This window comes from Anguilla rostrata, chromosome 10, assembly GCF_018555375.3.
Source record: "Anguilla rostrata isolate EN2019 chromosome 10, ASM1855537v3, whole genome shotgun sequence".
NCBI classification, from domain to species: domain Eukaryota; kingdom Metazoa; phylum Chordata; class Actinopteri; order Anguilliformes; family Anguillidae; genus Anguilla; species Anguilla rostrata.
In genome coordinates this window covers 12,739,088-12,766,631 of record NC_057942.1, presented here as the reverse complement: position 1 = coordinate 12,766,631, position 27,544 = coordinate 12,739,088, and the positions used below count along the sequence as shown (strand labels likewise).

Below are 27,544 nucleotides of genomic sequence, written 5' to 3'. Positions count from 1 at the left end.
TTTCCCCTAGTCTCAAATAATAAAAAATACAATTTTAGTTGTTATAGCTGAAACTGTTATTATGCTAGAAACAGCAAGGTTCCTCTAGAGAAAGAATCTATTCATGACCCAAAACAGAAGATTTTTGTTTTGGAGGATGGGGTTGTTTTTGAGAACTATTCTGGTATCTGTTGCAAGTATTAAAGGCTTCAAACTAAAGGTTAAACAATGTAGGCCTGTTTTATTTTTGTGTTTATAGAAAATACAGCAGCAAAAGCTTGTCATGGAAATATTGATATTCTTGGGCTCCCCCTTGTGTCTGGATCAATAGCTACAGGATATATTTTATTGAAACGTTAGCACCAAGTACTTCAACTTGATTTTACGTTTCCAATACTGCAAGTTGAAATTTTGATTGAACAATAGATTGATTTAAAAATAATTTAGCATTAGTTTAGCTAGTGTATGGAAATTGCAGACACACAATTAAACAGAGGTGTTGTTTTTGAGTGATAGAGTGGACAACACTGTATACTGAATGCCTTCCTCCCTGGGTTACACTGTCCACAGCTGGCACTGGTATGGGTGGGATTTGATCATGACACCAAAAACAAGAGGCTTAGTTGGAAGCAAAGGTGGGATCTCTATTGATTTGAATGCTAAAATATATATAAATCTATTACTGGAACTGAAGACCATGAGAACCACTTTTTGTTTTGAGTCTTTATTCCATGGTTTATTATAGGACACAATTTATGTTGGAAAGCAGGCTTGGTGATAATTATGGTAATGTGTTTAAAATTTGAATATTATGGTGCTGAGACAGAGATGGTGAGATGATGAAAATCCCCCATTACCCTATCCCACGATAATCAGAAGTTGATGTCATGCTGTTGTAGAAGGGTTTGCAGTCTGATGTTTTCTTGTTCCTAGGAGAGAAAAGTTGGATGAAATTTAAGTGATTTACTAATGCCGATTTACTAAGAAGGTTCATTCTTTGATTTAGGAAGATTTAGTAAGGAGTGAACACCCTTTACACTCACATTGAAATACTAATATGAGGAGCAGAGAACTTTACACTTAATTCATCACACTTAATTCATAATTTGTGTTTATTATCACTTTTTGCGTCATTAGAAATGCTAGTTATAAATGTAAAAAAATGTTAGAAATGGTAATACATGCTGATTTATTGTAATACAATCTTTTTGCTATAATATACTATACTTTTTTATAATATAAAAAGAAAATGTTAATACACTATAGACATAATTAAGGAACGATATCATCATTACTACAATTGGCAATCTTCAAGGTTCAAGGCCATTGACATTTTAAGGCAAAATTAACTGGCTTGCTACTGGTGCATACACACTTAAAAAATGATCTCAGTGAATGTACCAAAATGCAAACATCAAACATCTTTCCCAGTATTATCATAAAATCAGGTGTGTGTGTGTGTATGTGGGGAGTGGGGTGAGTTGGGGGGTTGAGTTTGCCTTAGGACAATTAAATCTTATTTGACATCTCCAGGGACTCACTACTCTAGAGCGGTGTTCCTGCTGCTCATTGATCTGAATGATGAGGCGTTTGTTAGTCTCCTTCAGCTTGTGGACTTTATGGTCAGCGCGATTCTTCACAGAAACCAGTAACCCTGAACGAAAAGACACAACAGTCTTGATTACTGCACAGCATAGGAATTTGGCCTTATTGCTGCGATGGGGACACAATGTTGCGCAGAAAGGCCATCTTTCGACTAAATGAAGAGAAGGGAGTTTCCTGGTGTCCAACCTGGCTCTCTCATCTTCCCTTCTCTAACTCAGCCAATATTTGGTGGGCATTATAACGAAAATGGCTGCTGTGAATCAATCTGGTAGGTGGTTGAGGTGAGTTTCTACCTTTACTGTAAAGCACTTTGAAATCACAAGATGAAAGGTACTAAAGGAATGTGCCTGTGTCCTTGTTTTTATGTTATTTATTCAGAGGAAGAGAGGTGTGCTGGAATACGTCAGTTCTGAGGGAAATTTAAGGATAGTGAACCTCAGGCCTGGCCTCACCGTTGATGATCCTGGCCACCCTCCACAGCCTGAGTAGGATGAGGAGACCTGTTGCATTGAAGGCATCTTCATGGGAGGCATACACGATGTCCAGCACAAAGGACACGATGACCACCACCCCATCAAACACTTCAAATTTGTGTTTGAAAAACTCTAGCCGGTAGGCAAAAAGTTTGGCTGCCAGTTCCACCATGAAGAAGGTCAGCAGAGACAGGCTGAGGTAGTGGAACACCTGGGGACCTCACAGGTTAGACTGATCAGTAACTGATCATTTACCAATATGTATGTTACAGTTGAATTTTTCACTCTGAACAGTCTTGGGCTCTCTGTTGTTTTCTGATGTAGGTTTTAAGCTCACCTGGGGAGCAATATGTCTGTCATCTGCTTTGATAATTGACAGGTCCAGGAGCAGCTCACACAGGACAAACACAACATCCAGAATCACCAGGCATACCACAAAAATCTGACAAAAGAGACATCTACACTTGGGCAGGGCAAAAATACCACATCTACACTGGGATGGCCATAGGTCCTTCATCTACAAAGACATCACTATCTGTATATTTATGACAATATTTATGACGTCCCTGAATTTAGTCATCTAACAAAAAATTACTGAAATGTTGTTTTGATATTATGAAAATATTATTGAATTTACATATTATGCTCATGTAGGCCAAAGTTGATTTCATCCATCCATCCATCATTTATACCCGCTTATCCTGGGCTGGGTCACAGGGGATGCGACCCTGCCTAGCATACGTTGGGCTAGAGGCAGGATTACACCCCGGACAGGCTGCGAATCTACCCCAGGGCGCACACACACGATTCACTCACACATTCAATATTCAAATAATTTATTAGGCCATTGAACCATTACATTCATTAGTTCTGTTGAGCAGTAGCTCTTTCTGGTTTTCCTACTCCCATGAGGCTAGTGCAGTTATGTTACCTGAAACCTGTCATGGCTGAACAGTCTGCGCAAGGAATCCCGGACATTGTGGGGCTCCTGATGCTGTGGTACTGACACCACTACTAGGTCCTCACTGGACACAGGCTCTTGCTCAGTCATGAAGAATGACGGAAATTCGATGTCAGGTGTACTGTCTGTTTCATTTCAACCTCTTGGCTTTCCTGCAGAAATGAATTAACCATTTTCTGTCAAAAATTTGAATGCAACAAAATTATTATTATATATTTTTTTTGCATAATAATTCACCTTAAGACCATGATTTACAAGTTAAGAAAGCCATAATAAAACTATGAAATGTACATAAATAATTTAATAATTTGAGATATTTCCGAGGAAGAACTGTATCAGCCCTACTGATCTTCAGAGGTTATGACACACCAGCCAGAGTTGTAAAAGAGTTACGAAGGTAAATTGTACAGTTCCACTAACAAAAAAAGTGCAATGTCAGTTTTAGGCTACTTTGTAGACAGCGGTTACATGATGGTTCCACTTGTATGTGCTCTGGCACTCCTGTCATTCTCATTTTTGCCACTGTCAGAGGCAGAGCTCTACACAAAGCCTACTGTGTTAATATTGACCCAGGCCATCAGTTTGGAACCCATTTGTCAGAACTTCACAGGCAACATGAATACTCTTTATATTTTCCGTCTGATGAAAGCGAAGAATAAAAGCAGTAGCTAAACACCATGTATCTACATTCTGTAGTTGCCATGGTGGTGTGTATTTGACTAGCAGATATGACTGGTAAGGAAATTTCCCCGCCTGCCATATCTTGCCATTTTTGATAAGATTATATCCAAAGCAAGGCAAACAGTAACCTACATTCCCAGCTTACAATGGTCTTGCCATTTTAACTGTTTTTAAACGTGATTAAAAACCTGATTACTGCAAATACATTCATTATTTAATACTTGGGCTGAGCATGTGGTTGCCACAAAAATGTAATATTTTAATCTGAGTCCTCTTCAACTGAGGTCATCCATTCTGTCAAAACATTTGAAGGACCACGTGTTAAAGTTCGAATGAATTCGGATAGATTAATTAATGCAATAATTAATGGATAAAAGTGGTGGTGGTGGTGTCCAAATTAATCGATTGTTATTGCAAGAGTCTAAATTGTTATTATAGCACTATAGCAGTAAACGCTTACACTCGTGTAACTGAAAGACAAATTATGTTAATGACTGGCATGCCCAAAAGGTTTTGACTGATAACCCCGCCTTTTCCCCATCTGGCTCTCATCGTAAGTCTCTTCATATTTTCTGTTTTGCAAGTGAAAAACGGAGAAAGGAATTGTTGAAAACAACCCTGCCGTTTGTGAGACTCGAACGGCAAACGGTTTGCCATGATATACACGGATCACTGATAATGGACTAATTATGTTGGTTTATACATGTGACAAGCAACCCCAGTGCAGGCACATACATTTTAAACAATTCATTATACATGCAGCCAGATCCAGAATTATTGACAGCCTTGATGGAAATGACAAAACATGCTGGATAAAATATATGGTTCTTGATATTTAAGACAGGGGACAAAAATGAATTGCTCCTAGGAGAATATGTTGTGCCGAAACATGGAAAACTATATACTGTTATTATAATACAATGATTCTTTTAAAACCTTTATAATATTTTAATGAATAATACTTTTTTAAGGGTGTTCCAGGGGCTGTTATCTTGTTAAGAACAATGGCATAATTAATTCCACTGAGTACTATTTTTGCCAAAACCTGGTTAACTCTGAAGACTTGCTTCTAGGTGGATCTTCCAACAAGACAATTACCCCAAACACACCTCAAAATCAACACAGAAACGGCTGAAGACTTGAACTGTATTAAAAACATGTGGTCTGAACTGAAGAGGTCAATCCATTAGTGCAAACCTAAGGACATCAAGGATCTTGAAAGGTTCTGCATGGAGAAATGGTTCAAGATACCTCCAGATGTGTTCTCCAGTCTTGTCAAAACAAAACTGTAGGTTAGACTAAGCGCTGTTTTCCTTGCCAGGGAAGGCTGCACCAGGTACTAATCACAGGAGTGCAAATAATTGTAAAACAGTTTTTTTGGGAAATAAATCAATTATTTGAAGAATGTGATGCTAAAAGCAGCCAAGCAGGCAAAGCTGAATAATAAGAGCAGAAGGAGTATAGCAAAAGATTTCAATGTTAATTAGCACTTACTGTCAGAAGATGAGTTAGGAAGAGATTGAGGACCACAAGGAACAAGAGGTAGTTGGAAAGTATATGTGAAAGCAGATTTTGTTCAATAGCTTTGAAAAGGGCTCTTGTCTAGTACCTGTCTAAATCAGCTGTCAGTCACTATGGCCTGTCACCGAGAGAGGGTGTTATCCTTTTAGCTTACGGTGGCGTACGTGGTGGCGTATAATATCATGCCTGGTGCCTGAGGCCTGGGCAGAGCTGTGAAAAGCTGGATCTGACTGGTTTACCAACTTTTTGAAGCCCTTCTCTCACAATTAGAAAACAAGAGGGGATGAGCCTTTCAAAACGTTTTAATAAAGGAAATGTTGTGCCTTCTTCAACAATCTCCAAGTCAAAAGGAGGCACAGGTTGTTTCCATCTCGACAGGTGCGACTACACTACAAGCCCAGTTTCCACCTTTTGAGGCTGTCGCTGTGCCTGACGAGCTTCCTCCCTGCACTATCATTGCTGTGCCTGATGAGCTTCCTCGCTACACTTACACTGCTGTGCCTGATGAGCTTCCTCGCTACACTAACACTGCTGTGCCTGACGAGCTTCCTCCCTGCACTATCATTGCTGTGCCTGATGAGCTTCCTCCCTGCACTAACACTGCTGTGCGTTATGAGCTTCTTCCCTGCACTAACATCACTGTGCCTGATGAGCATTCCTCCCTGCACTAACACTGCTGTGCTTGATGAGCTTCCTCCTTGCACTAACACTGCTGTGCCTGATGAGCTTCCTCGCTACACTAACACTGCTGTGCCTGATGAGCTTCCTCCCTGCACTAACACTGCTGTGCCTGATGAGCTTCCTCGCTACACTAACACTGCTGTGCCTGATGAGCTTCCTCGCTACACTAACACTGCTGTGCCTGATGAGCTTCCTCCCTGCACTAACACTGCTGTGCCTGATGAGCTTCCTCCCTGCACTAACACTGCTGTCCTGATGAGCTTCCTCGCTACACTAACACTGCTGTGCCTGATGAGCTTCCTCCCTGCACTAACACTGCTGTCCTGATGAGCTTCCTCGCTACACTAACACTGCTGTGCCTGATGAGCTTCCTCGCTACACTAACACTGCTGTCCTGATGAGCTTCCTCGCTACACTAACACTGCTGTGCCCGATGAGCTTCCTCGCTACACTAACACTGCTGTGCCCGATGAGCTGTACCCCAACACTGCCAACAGGAGACGTCTTTTCCCCACTACCAAGGACCTGTCCCCTTTTCCAAAGGCTTGGCCATGGAAAGTTGGCATGCAGGTCAGAGGGAAGAGCAGAACAGCCATCCTGACAGACACACCAGTCAAAAGAAAACTAGAGGATCCCAAAGCCAGTCAAAAAACAATGAAGAGGCTTATCAACAATTCCTGCATCTAAAAGGAAAAAGAGGTCTTCAGAGGCCTCTGAAGATGAACACTTTAGCCTGGTATGGACACCTGTGTGAATGATCTGCACAGGGAAGTTGGCCTTCAGTTCCAATAGGCCTGTTGCAAGAATTGGCTCCTGAGTTTTGGCCGTTCTCACCAATTCCAGTGCTCAACGCATTTGAATCTTTTTCTATATATAGAGGCTGCACAGGGCATGATGGATGAAGCCTGGCGGGTGATGTGGTACATTCTGTATTTGCGCAAGATATACTCCACCATTATTCTATGCAAATGAATCTGTCCAGCACAGCACACCTGGCTCACAAAACTTGGAACAAACAGTCAAACCAGGCATTGCAGATCAAATATGAATCAACATTCAGCAACTGCATTGCCAGGTTTTCCGCCTAAGGCCTGAAACATACCCTATGTAAGCATGCAAACGCAAATGACAACAGCGGGTGAACACACTCCATACAAACGGAAATGTTATAGAAAAATTTCAGATTTAAGGCTTTGCACCTGAGCCCACAATTGAGATTTGAAAGAAAACTTTATTTGTGACATTTAAGAGGCATAACCTATTTACAAACATTATGATATTAAAATATATGGATAATACCAAACTTACCATACATGTCAGCATTGTAGATGGAACCATTTTTTCAGTTTGTATAGCAATTTTGTGAGTTTGCATTCTCATTGGAACATTTTTACTATATAAAAATCTTGACATTGACACAAAACACGTTGTGAAGAGGTTGACAGTATTTTTATTTATTGGGTGTTGAGCAGTGTAGAAATACTGAAGTTAGAGACTACATACCTGTAACCTTAATGTGTGGGAACTCATGATTTCCTGCAGTTTATATGCTTGGATTACTATGTCAGGTGAACAGCTATTTAGCAGTTAATGTTTGCAGTACTTATGGAGAGTAATCGTGCATGCCCTGTCACAGGTTTAAAAAAAAGGTTTATAACTGAAAATGTAAACCTCAAATTCCACTGTCTGTTATTTCTCATAAATTGGGAAATATGTTGAACCAGGAATAATTAACTGTTCTTTAAAGTTGTTTCTTTCTTCACGTCAGTGACGCTTGACATTCATATCCCGCCTCTGTCACATAGATAGGGGCCAAAATGGGTAGCTTGCGGCACAAAATCGGCATATTGTTTAAACAGAAAATTCTGTATTTACTTTAACAGCGCTAACAAAAAGGTTCTGAAGTACTCTGCTGGGATACAACGCCTCATGACCAGAGTTATCGTACATGTAATCAAAATATATGAAGTCTGACCGCTCTGAAACCAGTCCCATTCTTGTCAACAGGAAATTTTGAACACTGTAAAATAATGGAGTGAATGTTAATTTTAAACCCTGAGAGTGTGTAATCTCAGCTACATATTCAGATATTACTGGTCTCTAAGATTAAGCTTTTTAATAGGGCACTGAATGTTTAGTTATTTGAGTGATTAGGCAGGCTTAATATAGGCTATGTAAGAGGTGAAACTAACCAGCTAAACATTATTTATTGTGTGTCAAATCCTTTGTTTAACAAAACAATGTTGACAAGCAGGATTGTTGATAATTAGGGTAATAAATAATACGATTAAAATTGGAATATTATAGTGCAGAGGCAGAGATGGTGAGATGATGATGAAAATATTGTTAGCTTATCCCATGATTATCAGAAGTTGATGCAATGCTGTTGTAAAAGTGTTTGCAGTCTGATGTTTTCTTGTTCCTAGGAGAGAGGAAAAATTGGACACATTTAAAACGGTTTACTGATGCTGATTTCCTAAGATAGTTTTCATTCTTTGCCAAGATTCCACACTACCTCAAATTTAGGAAGAAATGAACACACTTTACACTCACACTTAACCCAGTGCTTACAGGTGGAAGTGAGTTACTAATATGAGAGGCAGAGAATCATCATCTGATAATGAAGCAAAAAGCAACCATCAATGAAGTATCCAGACACTTTCTCATTATTATTAACATTGGGAGTTTGGGGGGGTTGAGTATGCCTTGGGAAAATTCTTATTCTTTGACATCTCCAGGGACTCACTACTCTAGAGCGGTGTTCCTGCTGCTCATTGATCTGAATGATGAGGCCTTTGTTAGTCTCCTTCAGCTTCTGGATTTTATGGTCAGCGCGATTCTTCACAGAAACCAGTAACCCTGAAGGAACAGATGCAACAGTCCAGATCACTGCACAGCACAGGAATTTTGCAGTAACAGAGTGGCAGTCTTCAAGAGTCTACATTTAGACTGTGGCAGGGAGTCATGTAAGAGGTCACAGAATTATTCTTTATTTAGTCATGGTATAATAATTCAGGAGCCAATTCCTGATAGGATGTTTTTAAAACACAACCATATAGCCCTATTGCAGTGATGGGGACACTGTGTTGCAAGAAAGGTCATCTTTTGATGTTAAACTGAGAGAAGGGAGTTTCCTGGTGTCCTGGGAAACAATATTCCCAACCCCTGGTACTCTCATCTTCCCCTCTCTAACTAGCCAATGTGTGGCGGGCAATGTAACAAAAATGCTGCTGTGAGTTTCTACATTTACTGTAAAGCACTTTGAAATCACAAGATGAAAGGTACTAAAGGAATGTGCCTGTGTCCTTGTTTTTATGTTATTTATTCAGAGGAAGAGAGGTGTGCTGGAATACGTCAGTTCTGAGGGAAATTTAAGGACAGTGAACCTCAGGCCTGGCCTCACCGTTGATGATCCTGGCCACCCTCCACAGCCTGAGTAGGATGAGGAGACCCGTTGCATCAAAGGCATCTTCATGGGAGGCATACACAATGTCCAGCACAAAGGACACGATGACCACCACCCCATCAAACACTTCAAATTTGTGTTTGAAAAACTCTAGCCGGTAGGCAAAGACTTTGGCTGCCAGTTCCACCATGAAGAAGGTCAGCAGAGACAGGCTGAGGTAGTGGAGCACCTGGAGACCTCACAGGTAAGACTGATCAGTAACACAAACTCAGGTAAGAAACAACTACATAATTTACCAATATATATGTTGCAGTTGCATTTTTCACTCTGAACACGTGCCAACTCTTGAGCCACCTGTTGTTTTCTGATGTAGGTTGTAAGCTCACCCGGGGGGCAATATGCCTGTTGTCTGCTTCGATGATTGACAGGTCCATGAGCAGTTCACACAGGACGAACCCAACATCCAGAATCACCAGGCATACCACAAAAATCTGACAAAAGAGGGACACATCTACACTAAGGTAGGGCAAAAATACCAAGTCAGGCACATCCACACTAGGATGACCATAAATCCTTAATCTATAGTGACATCACTATCTGTTTATATATGATAGCATAACGCCTTCAACTAGCACAAATTTTGTTTTTAAATATTTCTTTCAAGACCTTATTCATGGTTAAATTTGAAGTTTGGTCGAGAAAGAAGGATGTTTTAATCTGCCATTGCTTAAAGGTATACTATGTAGGATTTTGTTGCCCTGAGTTTATTATGTTTGATTTTACTCCATGCAGTTATCCAGCTAACTCAGTAATTCTGCTTCCTGAAATACTCCTCCGGACATTTAGTCAGAATTGGGATACTAACACGGAATTGTGTGTAGAATAAGTAACATTAGCAGGCCATAGGTCATAGTGAGCTAACATCCTTGTAAAGTGAATGACTTGTTCATGAAGCCTGTAGCCTTTTCAAAGTTGCTTGCAACTTTGTTAGCTTTGTTAATGAAGTTGGCTACACGTAACGTTTGCCATATAGCATGCATGCTGTATCAAATTAATTTCCTCTGATTAGAATAAATGCAGGTGACTTACCAAGCTAGGTAAGTTGCAACTATAAACAGCAACAGCAGTTCCCATTGTGGGGGAAGACACAGAATTTGATTCTTGATGGAAGAACAGAATTTGATACAAAAGCTACCCAACCCCGAGCATCTAGCTGTATAAGGTAACTAGCTAAAGGTAAGGGTACAACAGGTCCAACAGAAAACAGGCCAACTCCACATCGCTTTTCATCCCCTTGGAGAACTTCAACTGACGCCACCCAATGTTGATTAGTTTTTGAACAACCCCTGTTGGCTTGTCTTCCTGCTTAGATGTATCTAGGCTTCATAGCATCTGCCACTGCAACAGCTGACTAGCAACAAAAACTTTGTTGGAATCTGATCCCAAACCACAGGCTCTGTAGCCACGCCCACTCCTATCAACACAGAAAAGAGTGCCACACCCAGAAACGTCCCAAACACATATAACAAATACAGGTAAAAAGTGCACAGATTCAGATTAAGTGTGTAAAGACTGAAATTGCCAGTGCATCATAGATATGCCTTAGCATAGTTATTTTATTATATTTTCAAATACGAAATCCTGCATAGTTTGCCTTCAAAGAACAGAGAATGTTATGGTACAATATTCTAAGGTTTGAACAAGGTTAGTGCAGTTATGTTACCTGGAACTTCTCATGGCTGAACAGTCCGCGCAAGGAATCCCGGAAATTGTGGGGCTCCTGATCCTGAGGTACTGACACCACTGCTAGGTCCTCATTGGACGCAGGCTTTTCCTCATCCAACCACTGGGTGGTGCTGTGTTGCTCATCACCTACTGTAGTGAAGTGCTTCAGGTAATGGAACATGGTTGCTGCCCAAAAGGTGTCAAATCACTGCTCCAGCTCTCTGTGTGAAAAAAAAAATACATCTGGGATATTGCCTTAGGCTAGGACCGATAACACAATACAAATAGCTAGGCAGAGGTCAGTTAATGAATACATATCCACCAATCCTACTGAGGCATGAAGAATGTGACAGAATTTAAATGTCAGGTGCAGTGCCTGTTCCATTTCAACCTCACGACTTTGCTGCAAAAAGGAATTCATGATTTTCTGTCAGTGACTTGAATGTAACTAGACTTTTTTGCACATTATATTATATTTCATCTTAACAACTTGATTTACAAGTGAAAAAACTCATAATAAAACTAAAATATGCGAAAGTATTTAAACATATTTATGAGGAAAGACTGTATCAGCCCAACCAATCTTCAGATGCAATGACACACCAGCCAGCTGAGCCACATCTAAAATTCCAAGCCATTCATGCTGTTAGATTGCATTCATAAATACCTCCATAACACCTGAAAAAAAGACTTACAGAACTTTTGACGTGCTACGTTAAATCTAGAGTAAACAACAAGATTAGCCTTTAACAGAATTGTAGAAGACTTAAGAACATAAATTTCAATTTAGTGAAAACAAAAAAGTGCAATCTCAGTTTTAGGCTACTTCACAGACAGCTAATACGACTGTTCCCCTTACGTGCTCTGTCACTCATGTCATTCTCATTCTTGCCAATGACAAGCAGGTATACTCCAGAGGCAACACAAGACTCTGTGGTGGTACTGTGCTAATATTGACCCAGTAAGGAACTCATTTGTCAGAAATACACAGTCAGCATACATACACTCTATTTTCAATTTGGCTGAAGCAAAGACTGAAAAAAATGGTTAAACATTGTGTATCAACATTCTGTCGTTGCCCCGGGTCTTGTGTATTCTAACCAGCAGTGACCAGTAAGAAAATTGTCCTGCTGGTCATATCTTGCCATTTTTAATGAGATTATCCAAAGCAAGATAAAAAGTAACCTTCGCTCCCTGCTTACAATGGTCTGTCCATCTGAACCGTTGATTAATTAGTGTTAAAACTCTCAGTTTTGTAATCCACTTAGTTTTGCAATCTGTACGTTCGGTTTCCCTATCCATACATACACCCAGTTTTGCAATCCATGTGCACGGTTTTTTAAGTGTGATCTGTCGGGTTTGCAGTTTTAAATCCATTTGTAAATAAAGGGTTAATTGCGGGAAAATCAGACACAAAAGCATCATAGCTACAATTTGGAATCACTTGAGGAAACGGGATAAATGTTAACGCAATATGATACAAGAAGCCTATATCATAAATATTACCATGGCTAGGGAGCGATATTAAACATGAATCAAAGTGCTGAGCCCAAACAAACCACCTTTTAATAAAGGAAATGTTGTGCTTTCAACAATCTCCAAGCCACAAGGAGGCAGAGGTTTCTTCCATCTACATGAAACTGAGCCTAAAATGAAATCGCAATTCAAAAAAGAAAAAAAGGAAAAAGGAATCTATGTATGAATATGAATTCTCAGTAATTAAATTACAACTGTAAATATTATATTATAAATAGGCAATTGCAGATGTAAAGCTTTGCACCTTAACCCACAATCGAGACCTGAAAGAAAACCTTATTAATTAATATTTAAGAGGCGTAGCCTATTTACAAACAATATTTATTAAAATGTACACAATGTAAACTTACCATTAAAGTCGGTATTGTATATGGAACCACGTTCTCTCTTGGTGTAAACAATTTTGCGAGTTCGCTCTCTCATTGAAGCATTTTTACCATAAAAAATCTCGATGCTGACTCAAAAAACTTCGTGAAGAGCTTGAAAGCATGTTTTCTCGGTTGAGCAGTGTAGAAATACAGAACTTGTGGCGGTGATACTAGGCTATATTTAGGCTATACACACCTGCAATCTCAACGCGTAGGAACTCGTGATTTCCTGCATCTACATGCGTGGATTAATGTGTCGGACGAACAGCTATATTGAGAAGGTAATGATTACAGTACTTATGGAGAGTAATCGTGCATGCAGGTTCCGTGGTTATTAAAAGAATGGTTCAAAACGGAAAATGTAGAACTCCAATTCCAATTTCAATGTCTCCCTTCTAATAAATTTGGCAAAACATTGTGAATAATTAAATGTTCTTTCAAGTTGTATTTTTCTCCACGTCAGTGATGCTTCATTCATACCCAACCTCCATCCTCCATCCAGCAGATCGAGGCCAAAAAGGTTAGATTTATGCCAGAAAAGCGGCATATTGTTAACATAAAAATACTATAGCTACTATTACTATAATAGCACTAACAGAAAGTGTTGACGCAGCCTACTCTGCTAGTATACAAAGCCTCGTGGAGGGACAAGTTACCGTACATGAAGCTGAAATATTTGAACAGCCTGACCGTTCTGAAATAGTTTCCATTATAGCCAACAGATGGCGCTCTTGAAAATGTAAAACAAAGGAGTGTATTGCCATTTTATACCCCAAGAGGTCGTAATATACACATTCTGAGATGACTAGCCTGTGAAATTGTGTCATTAGATAAATGGACAATAAACGTTTCGTCGTTCAAGTCAGAGTAGGCTACATTGGGAAATTATAGTTCAGCAAATGACTCTTAGGTTACATTAATTTATAGGCTCATAGGCAGGCTTATGTGCAATAGGTGAAAACGTAGATCTGTCAATTTTTTTATTTTCCAAATAAAACAAAATGGGAGAACCTCCGTTGTCCTCACAATCTTAAACAAGTATACAAACGTTCAAGAGTGGGGGAGATTTACAAGATATTGCCAAGATTTATGGAGTAGTGATAACAGGAGATGAAGGTGAAATGACACCCTGTTGAAATATTAAGTTACAAATGACATAAACCTGAAGAGAACCAACAGTTACATCAGAAAATAGGCATGCTTTGAAAAGAAAGTGGCACCTTGAGATTTGGACTTCTATGGGAACATGCAAAAAAAAAAAAAGTTCTTATTTTTCCACACGCCTTGTTCTTTTTGACAGGTTTAATTTTCCTTTGATAGTGAATCAATGTATTCAATAAGTAGAAAAGAAATGCTTCTTAAACAGTTCAGAAAAAAAGTCCTCAGAGTGATAGTATTCGGGTGATGGTATTTCAAACCCATCAAGAGGAAATGAGTTCATGTTATGCTCACATACCATAATTGTATTGAAAGTAAAAAAGGTCAGTTTAAATAATGTCTAAAATTACACTAAGAACTCATTTCAGAAAGAGATATACAATCTGGTAATAACTGCTTTATTTGTGTGAAGAATGTAGTACAGGAAGTATTTAAAATTCATTGATAACACTTGAATAAATGTGATTTATCTCATTTTTGGATGATAAATATAAATACATGTGGAAAGAAAAAATCCAACTTTCTAATCTAAAATCCTTCTGAAAATAGTCCCATTTCATACTCAAGGGTGTGACTAATTTCACATTTCATGAACTCTAAGAGCTTCCACTGTTGATCTTGAGAGTGTGAAGTGTTTAGGAGTGATAGTTTAAAACCCTTCTTGGCTTCAAACAAGGCATACATCAAAACTGGACAATGTTCTTCCAGAGTGTGCTCTACAATGTGGCAAAATGACCGGCTGTACTAGAGTGCACAAACCTCCAAAAGTTCTTACGGTGGAAACAGCCATTTAGTCAAGCAGCAAGGAACCCAAAAAAAGCTTTGCTTTCACCATCTTGGTTCATGGCCATCTCAGTTCTGGCTGCTAGAAAGCCGTCCAACAGTTCATTGAAATTGAGAGACCACTAAACCACAAACAAAACATCCCAAGCAAACAAACAAATATTGTGAGGCCTGCTCTTCGCAAACTCTCATTTCTTGGCTTGTTTCGTAACCATGTTCCGAGGAGGTGTCACCGGCCGGCTAGCGTTTGGCTTCTTCTTCTCCGCAGGTTTTAGAATCTATTCACACAAAAAAAACATGTATTACTCCCACTTTCCATGTGTGATCTACTGAACAAAACTACAGATGTAAACCACTGGGTCTGTTAAGCACCTGAAAAGAGCACATGAGGGTTTCATCCACGCTCATCATGGCCCCTGCGTTGTCGAACTCCCCGCAGTAGTTTGGAGCAGAGAATAAAGTCACAAGTTGTCTCTTGGCAAAGAATTCGTAGCCATCTTCCACAACCTGTGGGGCGAAAAAAGTATCACTAAGTATCACCATATGACAGCTCTGGGGATGGGAACAAACTGTAACACAGCACATTCATTACACGGCTAAGCTCACACTTCATCCCGCATTCTTTGGCCACTGGAGGGGCAGCTATCTTTAGAGAGCACTGTAACTTCACCCTCTAAGGACAAACCCACAGCGATTCATTTGCCTTTGCGTTGGGATGGTTTTATGCCTCCAGGTGGTAACAATCAGGGACTTTTGATTCATACATACAGTTTCTTATTGGGCTTAAATGCTGAACTCAAACAATCCACTGAAGCTTTATGGTAGGGTTTCTTTGGATGGATTTACAGACATCTGGGGAATCCGCCAGATTCAGGACATGGGGGGCAGCGTCCAGCTGACTGACTGTAAAATGACTGTTACCTGCACTCCGCACAAGCAGATGCCCCTACCTGATGGGCTCGACAGATCAGATCCAGGTCGTGTTTGTGCAGAAACTTCGCCACCACTTCGGCTCCGAAGGTGAAAGAGACCCCCCGGTCGTTCTCGCCCCAGCCCAGCACGTCCTTATCGGGATCGGACCACAGGAGGTCACACAGCAAGCCCTGGTCTGGCACGTCGGTGGGGCGCATGATCCGGCGGATCTGCTCCATGGACTGGAGGTCTGGAGACAGGCCTGGAGGGAAAGCACATCGCAAGGCACCGATGACCGGAGGGGTTTAGCACCGAGGGGAAATTCACACATTTGAAAAAAGTGGCACAAGTAATGGTTTTTAATGGGGGATATCTGATGGTGATGGCAGAGAAGACCAAATGGGAATGTAGCCACTACCTGTGTGACCTGAAAAAGCTCTACTTCTCCTGTACTTTCACACAACCTACTCACAACCTACTGGATAACTACTCCTCTGAAACAGGCAGGCTTCCACAAAACAAAAGAATGCCAGTTAGCTACCTCATTACCAACTTTTCAGGTCCCTCGATGTACGTAGATATAGCCAGGGTTACACTTATGCAACTGTTTTTCCTGTCTGTAGGAACACTGAAACTGTTACAAGAAAGTCATATGAGTCAAACTGATCCACTGAGCAGCTTAGCTGGACATGCAAGCTTTTAAAAACAAACCTTCTTGACTTATCACAACATCTTTCAGGCCACAGCTGCAGGGGGAGAGAAAGAGGAAGAGCGCTCCCTCGATTTTGAACAGATCCAAACAATCGTTACACTATGGGCCACACGAGGAAGAAACCACAGAAACCATGGACTCTTGTTTCACAGCGGGAAGTCATTTAAAAAACAAGGCAGCCAGGTGCTCTTTAAACCACATTTTCAGCTTCCCTGAAGGAGGCCAGGTTACACCGAGTCACGCTGTACCCGTGCAGGAACACCTACCTCCGTGGCAACAGAAGATTTTCTCATCCACAATGGCAGCAATGGGCAGGCAGTTAAAGCAGTCTGTGAACGTCTTCCAGAGCTTAATGTTGTACCGCCTTTTACCTGGAAAACAGGTGGACACACCGGTCAGTCAATCAAACTTGACAATCAGATCACATTGTGAATCGCAAAAATTCACAGTACGGATATTCCAGCCAGAACAGAGAGTGGACACAAAAGAAATGCATTTAACATGCCAAAAAAAAGTTCCAATTCCCTGAATCCATCAAGAACACAATCAAGCTGAAATCATGACTAGGACTTGATGTTAATGTCCTCTTAAATGATTATATGTGAATATGTAAAAATACTCAGCCTTTACTGTTCTTAGCTTCAGCGTCACACTGGCCTCTGACTGCATTATGCAAACGCGCTGCGCTACGATGCTCACTCGGAACGCTCAGTACTTCATAAGCCATGGCTGGGGGGACTCACATTCATCATAGAAGCCGTATATTCTGTTGATGGAGGCGCACTCGTGGTTCCCCCTCAGAAGGAAGAAGTTTTCGGGGTACTTTATTTTGTAGGCCAGCAGCAGGCAGATGGTCTCCAAAGACTGCTTCCCTCTGTCCACATAGTCCCCCAGAAACAGGTAGTTGCTCTCCGGTGGGTACCCTCCATACTCAAACAGTCTCAGGAGGTCATAGTACTGGCCGTGGATGTCACCTGCGGAAAAAAAAATGGGGATTAGCTTTTTTTTTGTTGGCCTTTTTAAACCAGTTTTCAACATTTTTGTTTTTCTGCCAGTTTGAAATACCCAACGGTATTAGTCAGCCAGCTGACATGGTCAGGAGTTGACACCAGACCATGGGGTCCATCCACACACTTGAACAGGACGAGCCACCTGGCAGCACAATCCCACAGTATATTAATTCAAAGACCAGAGTGTCAATGTGCATGCTCTAACCAAATCAACAGTTCCCGTAATTACAAAATAAATAAATTAAACATGAGGGAACAAACAGGACAGACTTGAGTAACAGGCCCCAAACAGGCAGGAACACAAGAGGATTTGGCTTTGGGCTAGCATTCCAGAGGTCGACAGCTGTTGTGTTGTAACTGTACACTCGGTACAGAAACAGTCGCTCGACCCGATCCAAGCTCCAAGGCTTTCTGGAGCCTGTGTACAGTACTGCGTCTGTCATGTTTGCTCCAGGCTGAAACACTGTGCCGTTTGCCCACCGCAGATCTTGAGAGGGGCCTCCAGCTCCAGCAGGATGGGCTGGCTGAGGAAGATCTCTCGGGACTTGAGGCACAGGCCTCTGATCTCGTTCTCCTGGAGCTGGACATTCTTCCCAGGCTTGGACCCCCGCACTGAAAAGCACAACCAGAAAGACGGTCAGACACGTTATCTTTATGAAAAACTTTTAGTTTCGTACGCATTCTCTCCTCGTTGGAAATAATTATTTGTCCAGGAGTATTTGTGGGCCACTGTCACTGCTCTGTCTGTTCTGGAGGCCATAGATGAGTAAGTGCAGGACTCATTACGAGATTGTGGCACGTCATGTCCCTTTGCCACACAGTTAGAAGCCAGCGTCTCAAAGCAGGACGAGACGTCCAGCAGCCCGTCAGCCATCGCCTTCAACACCCACCGTGCCTCCTCCACCACCGGGGGGGCCAGAGGTGGGATCAAACCTTCAGCCAGCTCAGCTGTACGGCCCAAGTACTGGCAACCAGGTCCCCCACATGTGAGTGAAGCATTCATGGATACCAGAAATCACTGGGCAGTTACTGACTTATATAAACCAAAAGAAAGTTCTCCATGGCATAACACTATTTACTGACAACACTTCAATCTCTAGACCACAAGGAAGTGAAATCACCAACCATGCAACTTGGGCACAATCCTCCACTATGTCCTCTCTCTGAATACCTGCAGTGCTACCAGTAGGCCAACAGGTACCTTACAGCACCTCGACAATACTGGGGTCCAGCCTTCAGAGCACAACCACCCCAATTCAGAAGTAAGTTTATGCGCTTTACTGCAAACAGACTAAAGCCCCACAAAGGATGAATAATCAAACTCTGATGTTGACATATTAAGTTCCACTGCTGACGCACCCAGAGTTACACCACCTGAATGACATCACCAGTGTCCCTCCGCATGCTAATACTGAACCTTCCTCCATACCCAGGGCTCTCATACTGTGCTGAAGAAGTAGGTTAGCGCTTCTGAAAAACTAAAGGGTTTGCGTTATTTCCTATTAATAGGCCAGAGTGACCTAATTCTAGAATTATAACTCGACCTCTAATGTTCCTAGTTAACAAAGCCTTCAGAACTTGTGGCAATTGATGGTTGATGAGGAATAAGAAGAGAAGTGACGATCACTTTTCGGAGCAGAGACGTGACACCAGAGTCATCAGCTTTAGAGGGGCATGGTTATGTCTATGTGCAGAAACCTACCTGAAACAAGCATCCACATTAGTTGATTATTTCAGCGTGGTCTTTAAACTCATACGCCTTATGACCTAGCATACTGTAGCAGAGTTGCATCAGTTCCCAGGCAATCAGAGATAAGGCAAAGGTGATGCTGTATTGGGATACTGACATTAAAATTCCCTGCCAAACTGAAGACGGCCCTTTCTCATTACATTTCATTACACAGGAGACTAGTGCGCAATTCCTTCCAAATCAGAACACCAAGCGGAGAGGGAACTGCCCTGAGAAAGTGCTGTTCTGGCACACCTCTGCTTTACCTCCAGCGTGTACGTCTTCCTCAGCGGAGCCTTCCTCCCACCACAGTCCTATTTAAAAGTTAATTGCACTGCCCGCGCCTGTACAAGTCATAAGCTAGATGGCGGCTTTAAGACAAGCTTTTCATCTGAAGTACCCTCTATTTTTAAAAGGGCCTCTAATTACCACTGCACTGATGCTGAATAGCGCAGAAGTAATGTGAGCTGCGTTATCAACCAAAATGCACAGCTGTTTTAGTACGGTGCCATTGTGTGCGTTTAATTTTCTATATGGACGTATACATGCATGCCTAGATGCATTATTCATTTTTCTTCTTTGCACCAGGCGAGTAAATATAATCCAGGATAAAATGAATGCCACACAGAGATAATAAGAATAAACTTAAAAAATAGTTTAAAGTCAAGCTAGCATCTGAAAGGCACACAGCCTTTTAACTGCAAATTTTGATACCAGAAATGTCTCCTATACAGACTGTTGCCTGACTTTTCCGGCTATAATGTTCAACTGCCTTTGTGCTGAGCTAAGCTAAACAATGCAGAGCTTTAAATTTGGAAAAGTTTACAGCACACAGGACACACCTGTTCAGGGTAAACAATGACTGCATTTTCATGCATGCAACACACCTTGCCAATCTCCACAATGAAGGTTAACAAACTGCCAACTTCCTGTAAAATAAGTGAAAATGCCATGCTCAGAAAGTAGCCTAATCACTCATCACTTAACTGCCTATCATTGTCAAACTCACAAGCAAAGCTATACAGACTCAATAGCTCTCCAGACTCGCACTCTCTGCTAAATAACAAAGTAACAAAGTTAAAGTACTGTTATACAAAGAAAATGTTACACTTTTCCTTCATAATAAAATGCTGTCTGTGCTCATCTGCTTCCATGAATGTTGAAACTTGATAAACTTTGTATTTGAGTGGTAATGTAAAACAGGGGCTTATCAGCATTAGGCAATATTATCAGCCAAATACGGGGTTTGTGATACCAGCCCCTGAGTTTCCAGATTGAGCACCCCTAGTATATACAGTACATTTATTTCAGCAACATATTACAATACTCTCCCTTAATTTCACCCAAATTTGGCTAACATATCTGGCTATGGTACGAATGCCGGCATGCAACTCCGGTAAAAGCAATCAAAAGTAATACGACAAGTGAAGCAACTTCCTGTGTAGAAAATGACAGAGGTGGGACTGTGAGTTGCACAAGGCTCTAGTTGAGACAGGTGAGTCGAGGGGCGTTTCAATCGCTGGAATTCTTTTGAGCATGGAATTCCAAAGCGCACCTTTCAGAAGTACTCAACTGGTGCCACACAGACCTGCCAGGACATTATGGGCTTCTAATGACTCATTAAAAAAGTAATCAACAAAATATTCTGTCTTCCAGTCATGTTCCCACTCGTACAGTGGCATGAAAAAGTATTTGCCCCTTCCTGATTTCCTCTGTTACTGAATATTTGTCACACTGAATGGTTTCAGATTTTTACACATAATGTAAAATTAAAACGATAGGGAACCTGAGAAAATGCAAAACACATTTTTAAAACTACTGTTTATTCAATGAAAAAAGTTATCTAACATCCATATGACCCATGTGAAAATGTAATTTCCCCCTTGAACTTCATAACCGGTTGCACCACCTTTAGCATCAATAACTGCAACCAAACGATTCCTATAATTTGGTCATTTTTTTACATTGCTGTGGAGAAATTATATCCAACTCTTCTTTGCCTTACTGCTTTAATTCAGACAACTTAATAGGTTTTCAAACATGGACTGCTTGTTTCAGGTCATGCCACAGCACCTCTATTTGGTTCAAATCAGCACATTACTAGGCCACTCTAGTTTCTTTTTAGCCATTCAGATGTGGACTGGCTTTTGTGCTTTGGGTCACTGTCTTGTTGCAAAACCCAATTATTCTTCAGCTTCAGCCCACAGACAGATGACTCGACATTCTCCTTAAGAATTTTGTGGTACAGCACAGAATTCATGGTTCCTTCTACAATGGCAAGTTGTTCAGGTTCTGACGCAGCAAAACATCCCCACACCAGCACACTACATTTCACTTTTGGTATGAGGCTCTCACTGTGAAATGCTGCATTTGCTTTACACCAGACATAATGGGACCCGTGTCATCCAACAAGTTCCACTTTTGACTCATCTGTCTATAGAACATCCAAAAGGCCAGGGGATCATCCAGGTGCATTTTTTTGCAAATGTAAGATGTACATCGATGTTTCTCTTGGTTAGCAGTGGTTTTCGCCTTGCTGCTCACCCATGAATCCCAATTTTGCCAAGGATCTTTCTTATTGTGGAGACAGAAACACAGACCTTAGCTGAGGCTAGAGGCCTACAGTTATTTGTATGTTCTTCTGGAATATTTTGTGACTTCATGGATGAGTTGTTGCTGTGACATTTAGGCAGGATGGCCACTCTTGGGAGATTCACTATTTATTCATTGATCCAAGTATTTTCCATTTGGAGATAATGGCTCTCACCCAGGTTCGGTGGAGTCCCAGAGCCTTAGAGATTGCTTTGTAACCTTTTCCAGTCTGATATATTTCAACAGCTTTTTTCACCTCATATCTTCTGGAATTTCCTTTTATCATGGCAGGTTATGCTTGTATAAACTTTGTCTAATGTTACATTTTGTCAAAAACCATTCAGTCTTACAAATATACAATACTAAAAGAAATTGGGAAGGAGCAAATACTTTTTAATGGCACTGCACTTCAATGGACCCCTTCCTGCTACTAAGTTACTGTAGTGGCCTCAGACTCATAGTTTAGTCACATATGTGTGTGAGAACCATACTTCAGTTTAGAATAAAGGGGAGATGTATCTCCCCTTTATTCTATGTATGTAGCTCATCTGCAATGCGGTGCTCACAAAACAACTGTCCTGGACCAAACAAGTGTCTCCCATGAACACATGTCACCAATACAGCCAGGCCAATGAAAACCAAGAAAACCAAACTAAGAGGGGGGAGGGGAGGGGGCTTGAAGAAGCCATTTCACATGGTAGGATTACTCTTACCTCATTTTCCACCTGGCTCATAGTCAACAGAGAAGTATGCAATGTTGAGCAATACGAGCTTCTGACAGAAAACAGGAAAATTAGCTAAAACACAACTTAGCACAGTACACTCTGTGCAGAAATGGCCAAATTGTACCATTACTGAAAAAAATGGACTAATTTTAAAAATAAAAATATCCTAGTTACTTTTAGTCCGTGTTGAACAGCCAGTCCATTTTATCACTAAAAATGTTTCCTTACAAAAAATAATAATAATAATTTATAAAAAATAAATTAAAAATTTAATCCACAAACCAAAAAACCCTGTAGACATCACTGTGATGTGATAAGGCATAGTGTACTGTGGTACAGGGAACAAGGAACAATAGGGAGTGCACAGTATGAAAGTGGAACCTGCTTTCCAGGTAAAATACCCATATTACTACATAGTAACTCCAATGGACAAAGAGTGAGTAAAACATTGAGCGTTCAACTCCTTCTGGATATACTGAATTAGTGTTACACCCAACAAAGATCAGTGGCAGTGGTCAGCAAAGACAGCAGCTGGTTCGGAGTGTGCACATGAATAGCAACTAGCCTACATTTTCTGTTTTCAGAAAAAAATAATACTGACTAAAGGAGTTATATTAAGGAATGGCAGCATGAGGATTCTCTGCCAAAAGTAGAACTACGAATTTAGAGAACAGCTGTCCCCATGCCTTAATAAAGAAAGCCTTATTTGATTAGACACAGGGATGCTCAGTCACCACTCACTTCCAATCCCTCCATTCATTCTTCCTCACAGCACAATAAACGGCCAATCAATTTAGTGTGTTATTTATACGCTGTATCTTCATTTTATTTGCTGAAAATAAAACAACTGCTTATTATGTGGAAACTGAATGGATTTAGAATTTTGAAAAGGTCAAACTCCGAGCTTAAAAAGAACCCAAACAGAAAAGAAGATACACTACATTTCCAAGTATGTGGACACCTGAACATCACACCCATATGTACCTGTTGAACACCCTGTTGAGATCCACAGTCCTGCATATTGTTCCAAGTCTTACATTTATCTTATGCTACACAAGAGTACGATGCAGTAGCAATTAAATGGAACTTGCTTTGTTATGCCAGGAAAATTCAGATGAATTACCCATCACAAATATTTTGGTTTCAAGGATGTAGTGCTTCTTTAAAAAATAAAAAAAGAACTCCCACCTGTTTCTTCTCAAAACAATATGCATTGTTGCAGTAGCCAGTGTGAGAAGCCAAAGTTCAGGTTGAGGAGTGTGAAGAACACATACACCACTGAGAATAAGGACTTCACAGACACCATCCAACACCTGGCTTGCCTGTTTTTGTAAACCTCATCAACAGGACTTGAAAATTTCATACAGGTCCATGACAGAAAGCAGTGACTGCACCCTTACAATAGATAAAAAATAAGGTTCATGAAGGTCAAGTTAAAAATAAGTGTCACTATGATTCCAACTTCATCACCTTCAAGAAAGCGGCCATTTTAAGCAGGCCACGGTTACGTAAGTGAGTGCATTGGGAACACTTGACGCATGTGCTGTACAGAAGATAAGAGATTATGACCCATATGCACTTCAGCGACAACAGTGTTAGAAATGTTGCCTGGCCAAACAGTGTATTTCTTCAATTACTGCTGATCAACAAAATGTACATACAAAGGCTCTTGTACACCAGGGATGAGTACGGTTTAACTGTTTTAGACATATTAAACAGAACTACAACATAACTCAGATAATTCCCAGAAATATTTTGATACTTTTCTTAATATGGTAAATGGACTGCATTTATATAACGCTTTTATCCAAAGCGCTTTACAATTGATGCCTCGCATTCACCAGAGCAGTTAGGGGTTAGGTGTCTTGCTCAGGGACACTTCGACACGCCCAGGGTGGGGATCGAACCGGCAACCCTCCGACTGCCAGACAACCGCTCTTACCTCCTGAGCTAGAACACATATAGGCCTATGTTATATAAGTGTGATGCATTATTTTAACAGAATATTGCAATTGAAAACCTGCCAACCAGTAGCCAGTTTGGATATAAAATGTAATCACTTCATCATTTTATCCTATTAGACATGTGTGTAAAACTTTGTCATATAGGGCGTATGAATTCTTGAGTTATGGCCAAAAACGTGTTTTGTGAGCCTCACAGTGACCTTGACGTTTGACCACCAAAATCTAATCAGTTCATCCTTGAGTCCAAGTGGACGTTTGTGCCAAATTTGAAGAAATTCCCTCAAGGCGTTCCTGAGATATCGCATTCACGAGAATCGGGACGGACGGACGGAAGGACGGACGGACAACCTGAAAACATAATGCCTCCGGCCACGGCTGTGCCATCGCAGAGGCATAAAAACTGACATGTCAGCAGAACTGTGGATCATTGCCCTGTGTGAATCAGCCTACGAAGGAAATGTGTCACACTCGTAACGACAGAGGTTGGCTGCGTCTTTATAAGATGACTCATGGCTAAAAGCTGTAACTGCTCTATTGTGTCTACGATTCAAGCTTATCAAGTTCTGGTAACAAGTTCAGCATCTGGACCACTACAGTTCCACACAGTTACCTAATGGCCACTTTAAAAGAAAAACAACTTTGTATGCAGCAGAAGTGCTTGACTGACACTAATGGACAGATATGTGACAGGGGGACCTGTTTATACACACTGCTCACCTGCATCCCATTCCACAAAAGAACCTTTACACATGACAGAAAAAGGAAAAAGTGAAACACTGGCAGTATGTCCTAAATTATGTACACACAAATACAACTGGAATTCAGAACTGGTACAATAATAAAAGGTCTTCAGTACACGTACTGACATAAAAGAATCCCATAGTATATGGGCAGGTAAAGTTGCACAGCAAGACGACTGACACATTGGAGAAACCTCAACTAGGACACCTATCTTTCTTGTGTTAAACATCTGTAACTAGATGTACTAGACTGTACCATTGACTCTGGATCATTTATATTCTATTTTGATAAATACTTAGGGTATGTTCACTGGCCGACTGTGTAGCTAGCTACCCATGTCTCTTCAATTATTTCCGTTCCCACCAATATAAAGTAGGGTTGAGGGAAGTAAACTGCCTGCCAAAGTAAGTTAAACTGGGCCATGTTTCACCAGACACCTTGCACTGCCGGGATAGCCATCTGGGAGTCAGTAACATGTCGTCTACATGCCATTTGTTTAGACTGAGAATCCACAAACAATGCTAGCAAGCAAAGTAAATATAGCAAGCTAATAACAAACTAAATGGCAGATACGTGTCTTAAATTGATAACATTAGCTAGCAAATAAATTCGTTTGGTTAAAATCACACGTACATACGAACTGCAAGATCATGTACTGTAGGAAGCATTTTTTTTCATCAGCCGTAAGCCCAAGGGCCCACGCCTCTGACTTAATGTAGTGTCACAACCTATGGTCATAACCACACCTAACAATTGTGTTAACATTGTGCATCTTATATACTATCTAACGTTCTTGCTAGTTTGTTTGCTATTAAAGTGCGTTTTTAAAAGCATTTTGCGATGTTGTTACACAACTGAGTTATGGAAATTGGGTCGTTCCCCGGTTGCAATGTGCTCCCTGGAACACTGTGTTTACTACTGTACAATTCAGTTCTAGCCAGCAATCGGATGGCTCAGTCATACTGATGATAATTTCCAGCGACATTACATGCTACTTCGCTAGTCTAACGCACGTTAACGAAATAAAATAATACGGTGTGTCAACCATAGGCTGTATCAAGTATAACGTTAGCTCCAGAACTGCACCTATCTAGCAAGCTAACTAGCTAAATGTGAAATGTATTGGGTAGCCATCATACGTTCAACATCCATCGCAAGCTCGCAAAAGTAGCTATTTCGATTATCAATATAAATGTTGCCATTGATCCCATGAGTTAGTAAGTAATCGTCTAGTTATCTTACATTTTGAATACAAAGGCTTTCTTGCACAGGGCTGGTTACTAACCGGCGCCGGTCGACACAACCTTGGCGGTTGTAGCAATGGAAGTAACGTTACGTTAGCTTGGCAGCTGGAGTTACCAAGCAGCGAGTATCATACTGAGCTCGCGAACGTTAGTCTAACTAAGTGGCACATTAGCAGCTGGGTTAAGAGGTTAAGGTTATCAATTTTGCTACATTAAACAAGACGACAAAAGTAGTTGTACAGCTAGCTAGCAAACTAGAAATATTTAATGTTTGGCAACATTTTCAAATAGCTAGCAAGTAGCTATCGCCCTTCTTACCTTCCAGAAGGCGCTGAATGATACTGTCAATGTTCAGTTTGTCGATATCGGCCATAGCTTGGTAAAAAAAGATGAGAAAACTAAAAACCGTTGTCTATATGATTAGTTTGCTATTTAGCTACGCTTTCTAAAATCCTGTATGATTCTTCACTCTACAAAGGAACACACAGTTCCGATTTATTTGACACGGGACACTTCTCCTCCCTCCACTCCAACGTGTGCTTGAGGTCTGTGTACCCGCTTCCTGCCTTCCTCTACTCAGTTGGCGTAGTAATACTTGAGCCTACTTCTGCACGTTTTATCTGGTGAATGCAATGCAGACAACTGAGCACGTCGCGCGGCTAGCTTGTTGCTCGTCCGATGAACGAAAAAGTGCACGTATTCATGTTGGCGATTTTCCAAGATAAGAAAGCTTAGGACTGCTCGGAGTTATTTGTGATCCGATTTTAGCGAGAACGTTTTTGATTCAAAATACATACGTCAACTTGAATACCAAGTTATCTTAAAAATTATTTAAATATATGGCTATGGTAATGATAATCCAACGAATAATTAATGTTGGCTTTGCATTATTTGCAGTCGCTATTCTGCACGCCCTTGTTAGGCATTCTCTGTGGCTTCTAGTGTGTTAATTAGGCTATGCATCGGCTCTCTTGTGAATGGAATAAACAGACACAGTTCAACAACCTTGCTAGTCACCTAATTCCACTGCAATCACTA

General features: G+C 40.9%; 3 protein-coding genes across 3 annotated transcripts; all 3 read right to left on the bottom strand.

Moving 5' to 3' along the window:
* Positions 1–433: 433 nt before the first annotated feature.
* On the bottom strand, positions 434–5,351 carry LOC135265019 (voltage-gated hydrogen channel 1-like). The gene is made up of 6 exons (XM_064354198.1): positions 5,194–5,351; positions 2,989–3,170; positions 2,395–2,499; positions 2,037–2,268; positions 1,521–1,633; positions 434–908 (listed from the first exon to the last, which is right to left on the bottom strand). The coding sequence occupies exons 2-6, from the start codon at positions 3,106–3,108 to the stop codon at positions 852–854; spliced, it is 627 nt and encodes a 208-aa protein (XP_064210268.1). The 5' UTR covers positions 3,109–3,170; positions 5,194–5,351; the 3' UTR covers positions 434–851.
* A 1,983-nt stretch (positions 5,352–7,334) lies between these two features.
* On the bottom strand, positions 7,335–13,771 carry LOC135265018 (voltage-gated hydrogen channel 1-like). The gene is made up of 6 exons (XM_064354197.1): positions 12,919–13,771; positions 11,031–11,253; positions 9,694–9,798; positions 9,305–9,536; positions 8,648–8,760; positions 7,335–8,323 (listed from the first exon to the last, which is right to left on the bottom strand). The coding sequence occupies exons 2-6, from the start codon at positions 11,211–11,213 to the stop codon at positions 8,267–8,269; spliced, it is 690 nt and encodes a 229-aa protein (XP_064210267.1). The 5' UTR covers positions 11,214–11,253; positions 12,919–13,771; the 3' UTR covers positions 7,335–8,266.
* A 130-nt stretch (positions 13,772–13,901) lies between these two features.
* ppp1cc (protein phosphatase 1, catalytic subunit, gamma isozyme) lies at positions 13,902–27,316 on the bottom strand. The gene is made up of 7 exons (XM_064354196.1): positions 26,825–27,316; positions 17,992–18,123; positions 17,245–17,475; positions 16,768–16,872; positions 15,828–16,051; positions 15,250–15,384; positions 13,902–15,155 (listed from the first exon to the last, which is right to left on the bottom strand). The coding sequence occupies exons 1-7, from the start codon at positions 26,877–26,879 to the stop codon at positions 15,066–15,068; spliced, it is 972 nt and encodes a 323-aa protein (XP_064210266.1). The 5' UTR covers positions 26,880–27,316; the 3' UTR covers positions 13,902–15,065.
* Between the last annotated feature and the right edge of the window lie 228 nt (positions 27,317–27,544).

What these genes read in the sequence shown, in the direction of transcription:
- LOC135265019 (XM_064354198.1), bottom strand. Translation starts at nt 3,108, where the DNA reads ATGACTGAGCAAGAGCCTGTGTCCAGTGAGGACCTAGTAGTGGTGTCA. An exon ending in TCAGCCATGACAGGTTTCAG is followed by an intron (nt 2,500 to 2,988) that starts GTAACATAACTG and finishes CTCTTTTGTCAG; the next exon opens with ATTTTTGTGGTATGCCTGGT. An exon ending in GGTGGCCAGGATCATCAACG is followed by an intron (nt 1,634 to 2,036) that starts GTGAGGCCAGGC and finishes CTTTTCGTTCAG; the next exon opens with GGTTACTGGTTTCTGTGAAG.
- ppp1cc (XM_064354196.1), bottom strand. Translation starts at nt 26,879, where the DNA reads ATGGCCGATATCGACAAACTGAACATTGACAGTATCATTCAGCGCCTT. An exon ending in CATTCAGCGCCTTCTGGAAG is followed by an intron (nt 18,124 to 26,824) that starts GTAAGAAGGGCG and finishes TGTGCTTTTCAG; the next exon opens with TGCGGGGGTCCAAGCCTGGG. An exon ending in ATACGGCTTCTATGATGAAT is followed by an intron (nt 16,873 to 17,244) that starts GTGAGTCCCCCC and finishes CCTGTTTTCCAG; the next exon opens with GTAAAAGGCGGTACAACATT.
- LOC135265018 (XM_064354197.1), bottom strand. Translation starts at nt 11,213, where the DNA reads ATGTTCCATTACCTGAAGCACTTCACTACAGTAGGTGATGAGCAACAC. An exon ending in TCAGCCATGAGAAGTTCCAG is followed by an intron (nt 9,799 to 11,030) that starts GTAACATAACTG and finishes CTCTTTTGTCAG; the next exon opens with ATTTTTGTGGTATGCCTGGT. An exon ending in ACAGGCATATTGCCCCCCGG is followed by an intron (nt 9,537 to 9,693) that starts GTGAGCTTACAA and finishes TGAGGTCTCCAG; the next exon opens with GTGCTCCACTACCTCAGCCT.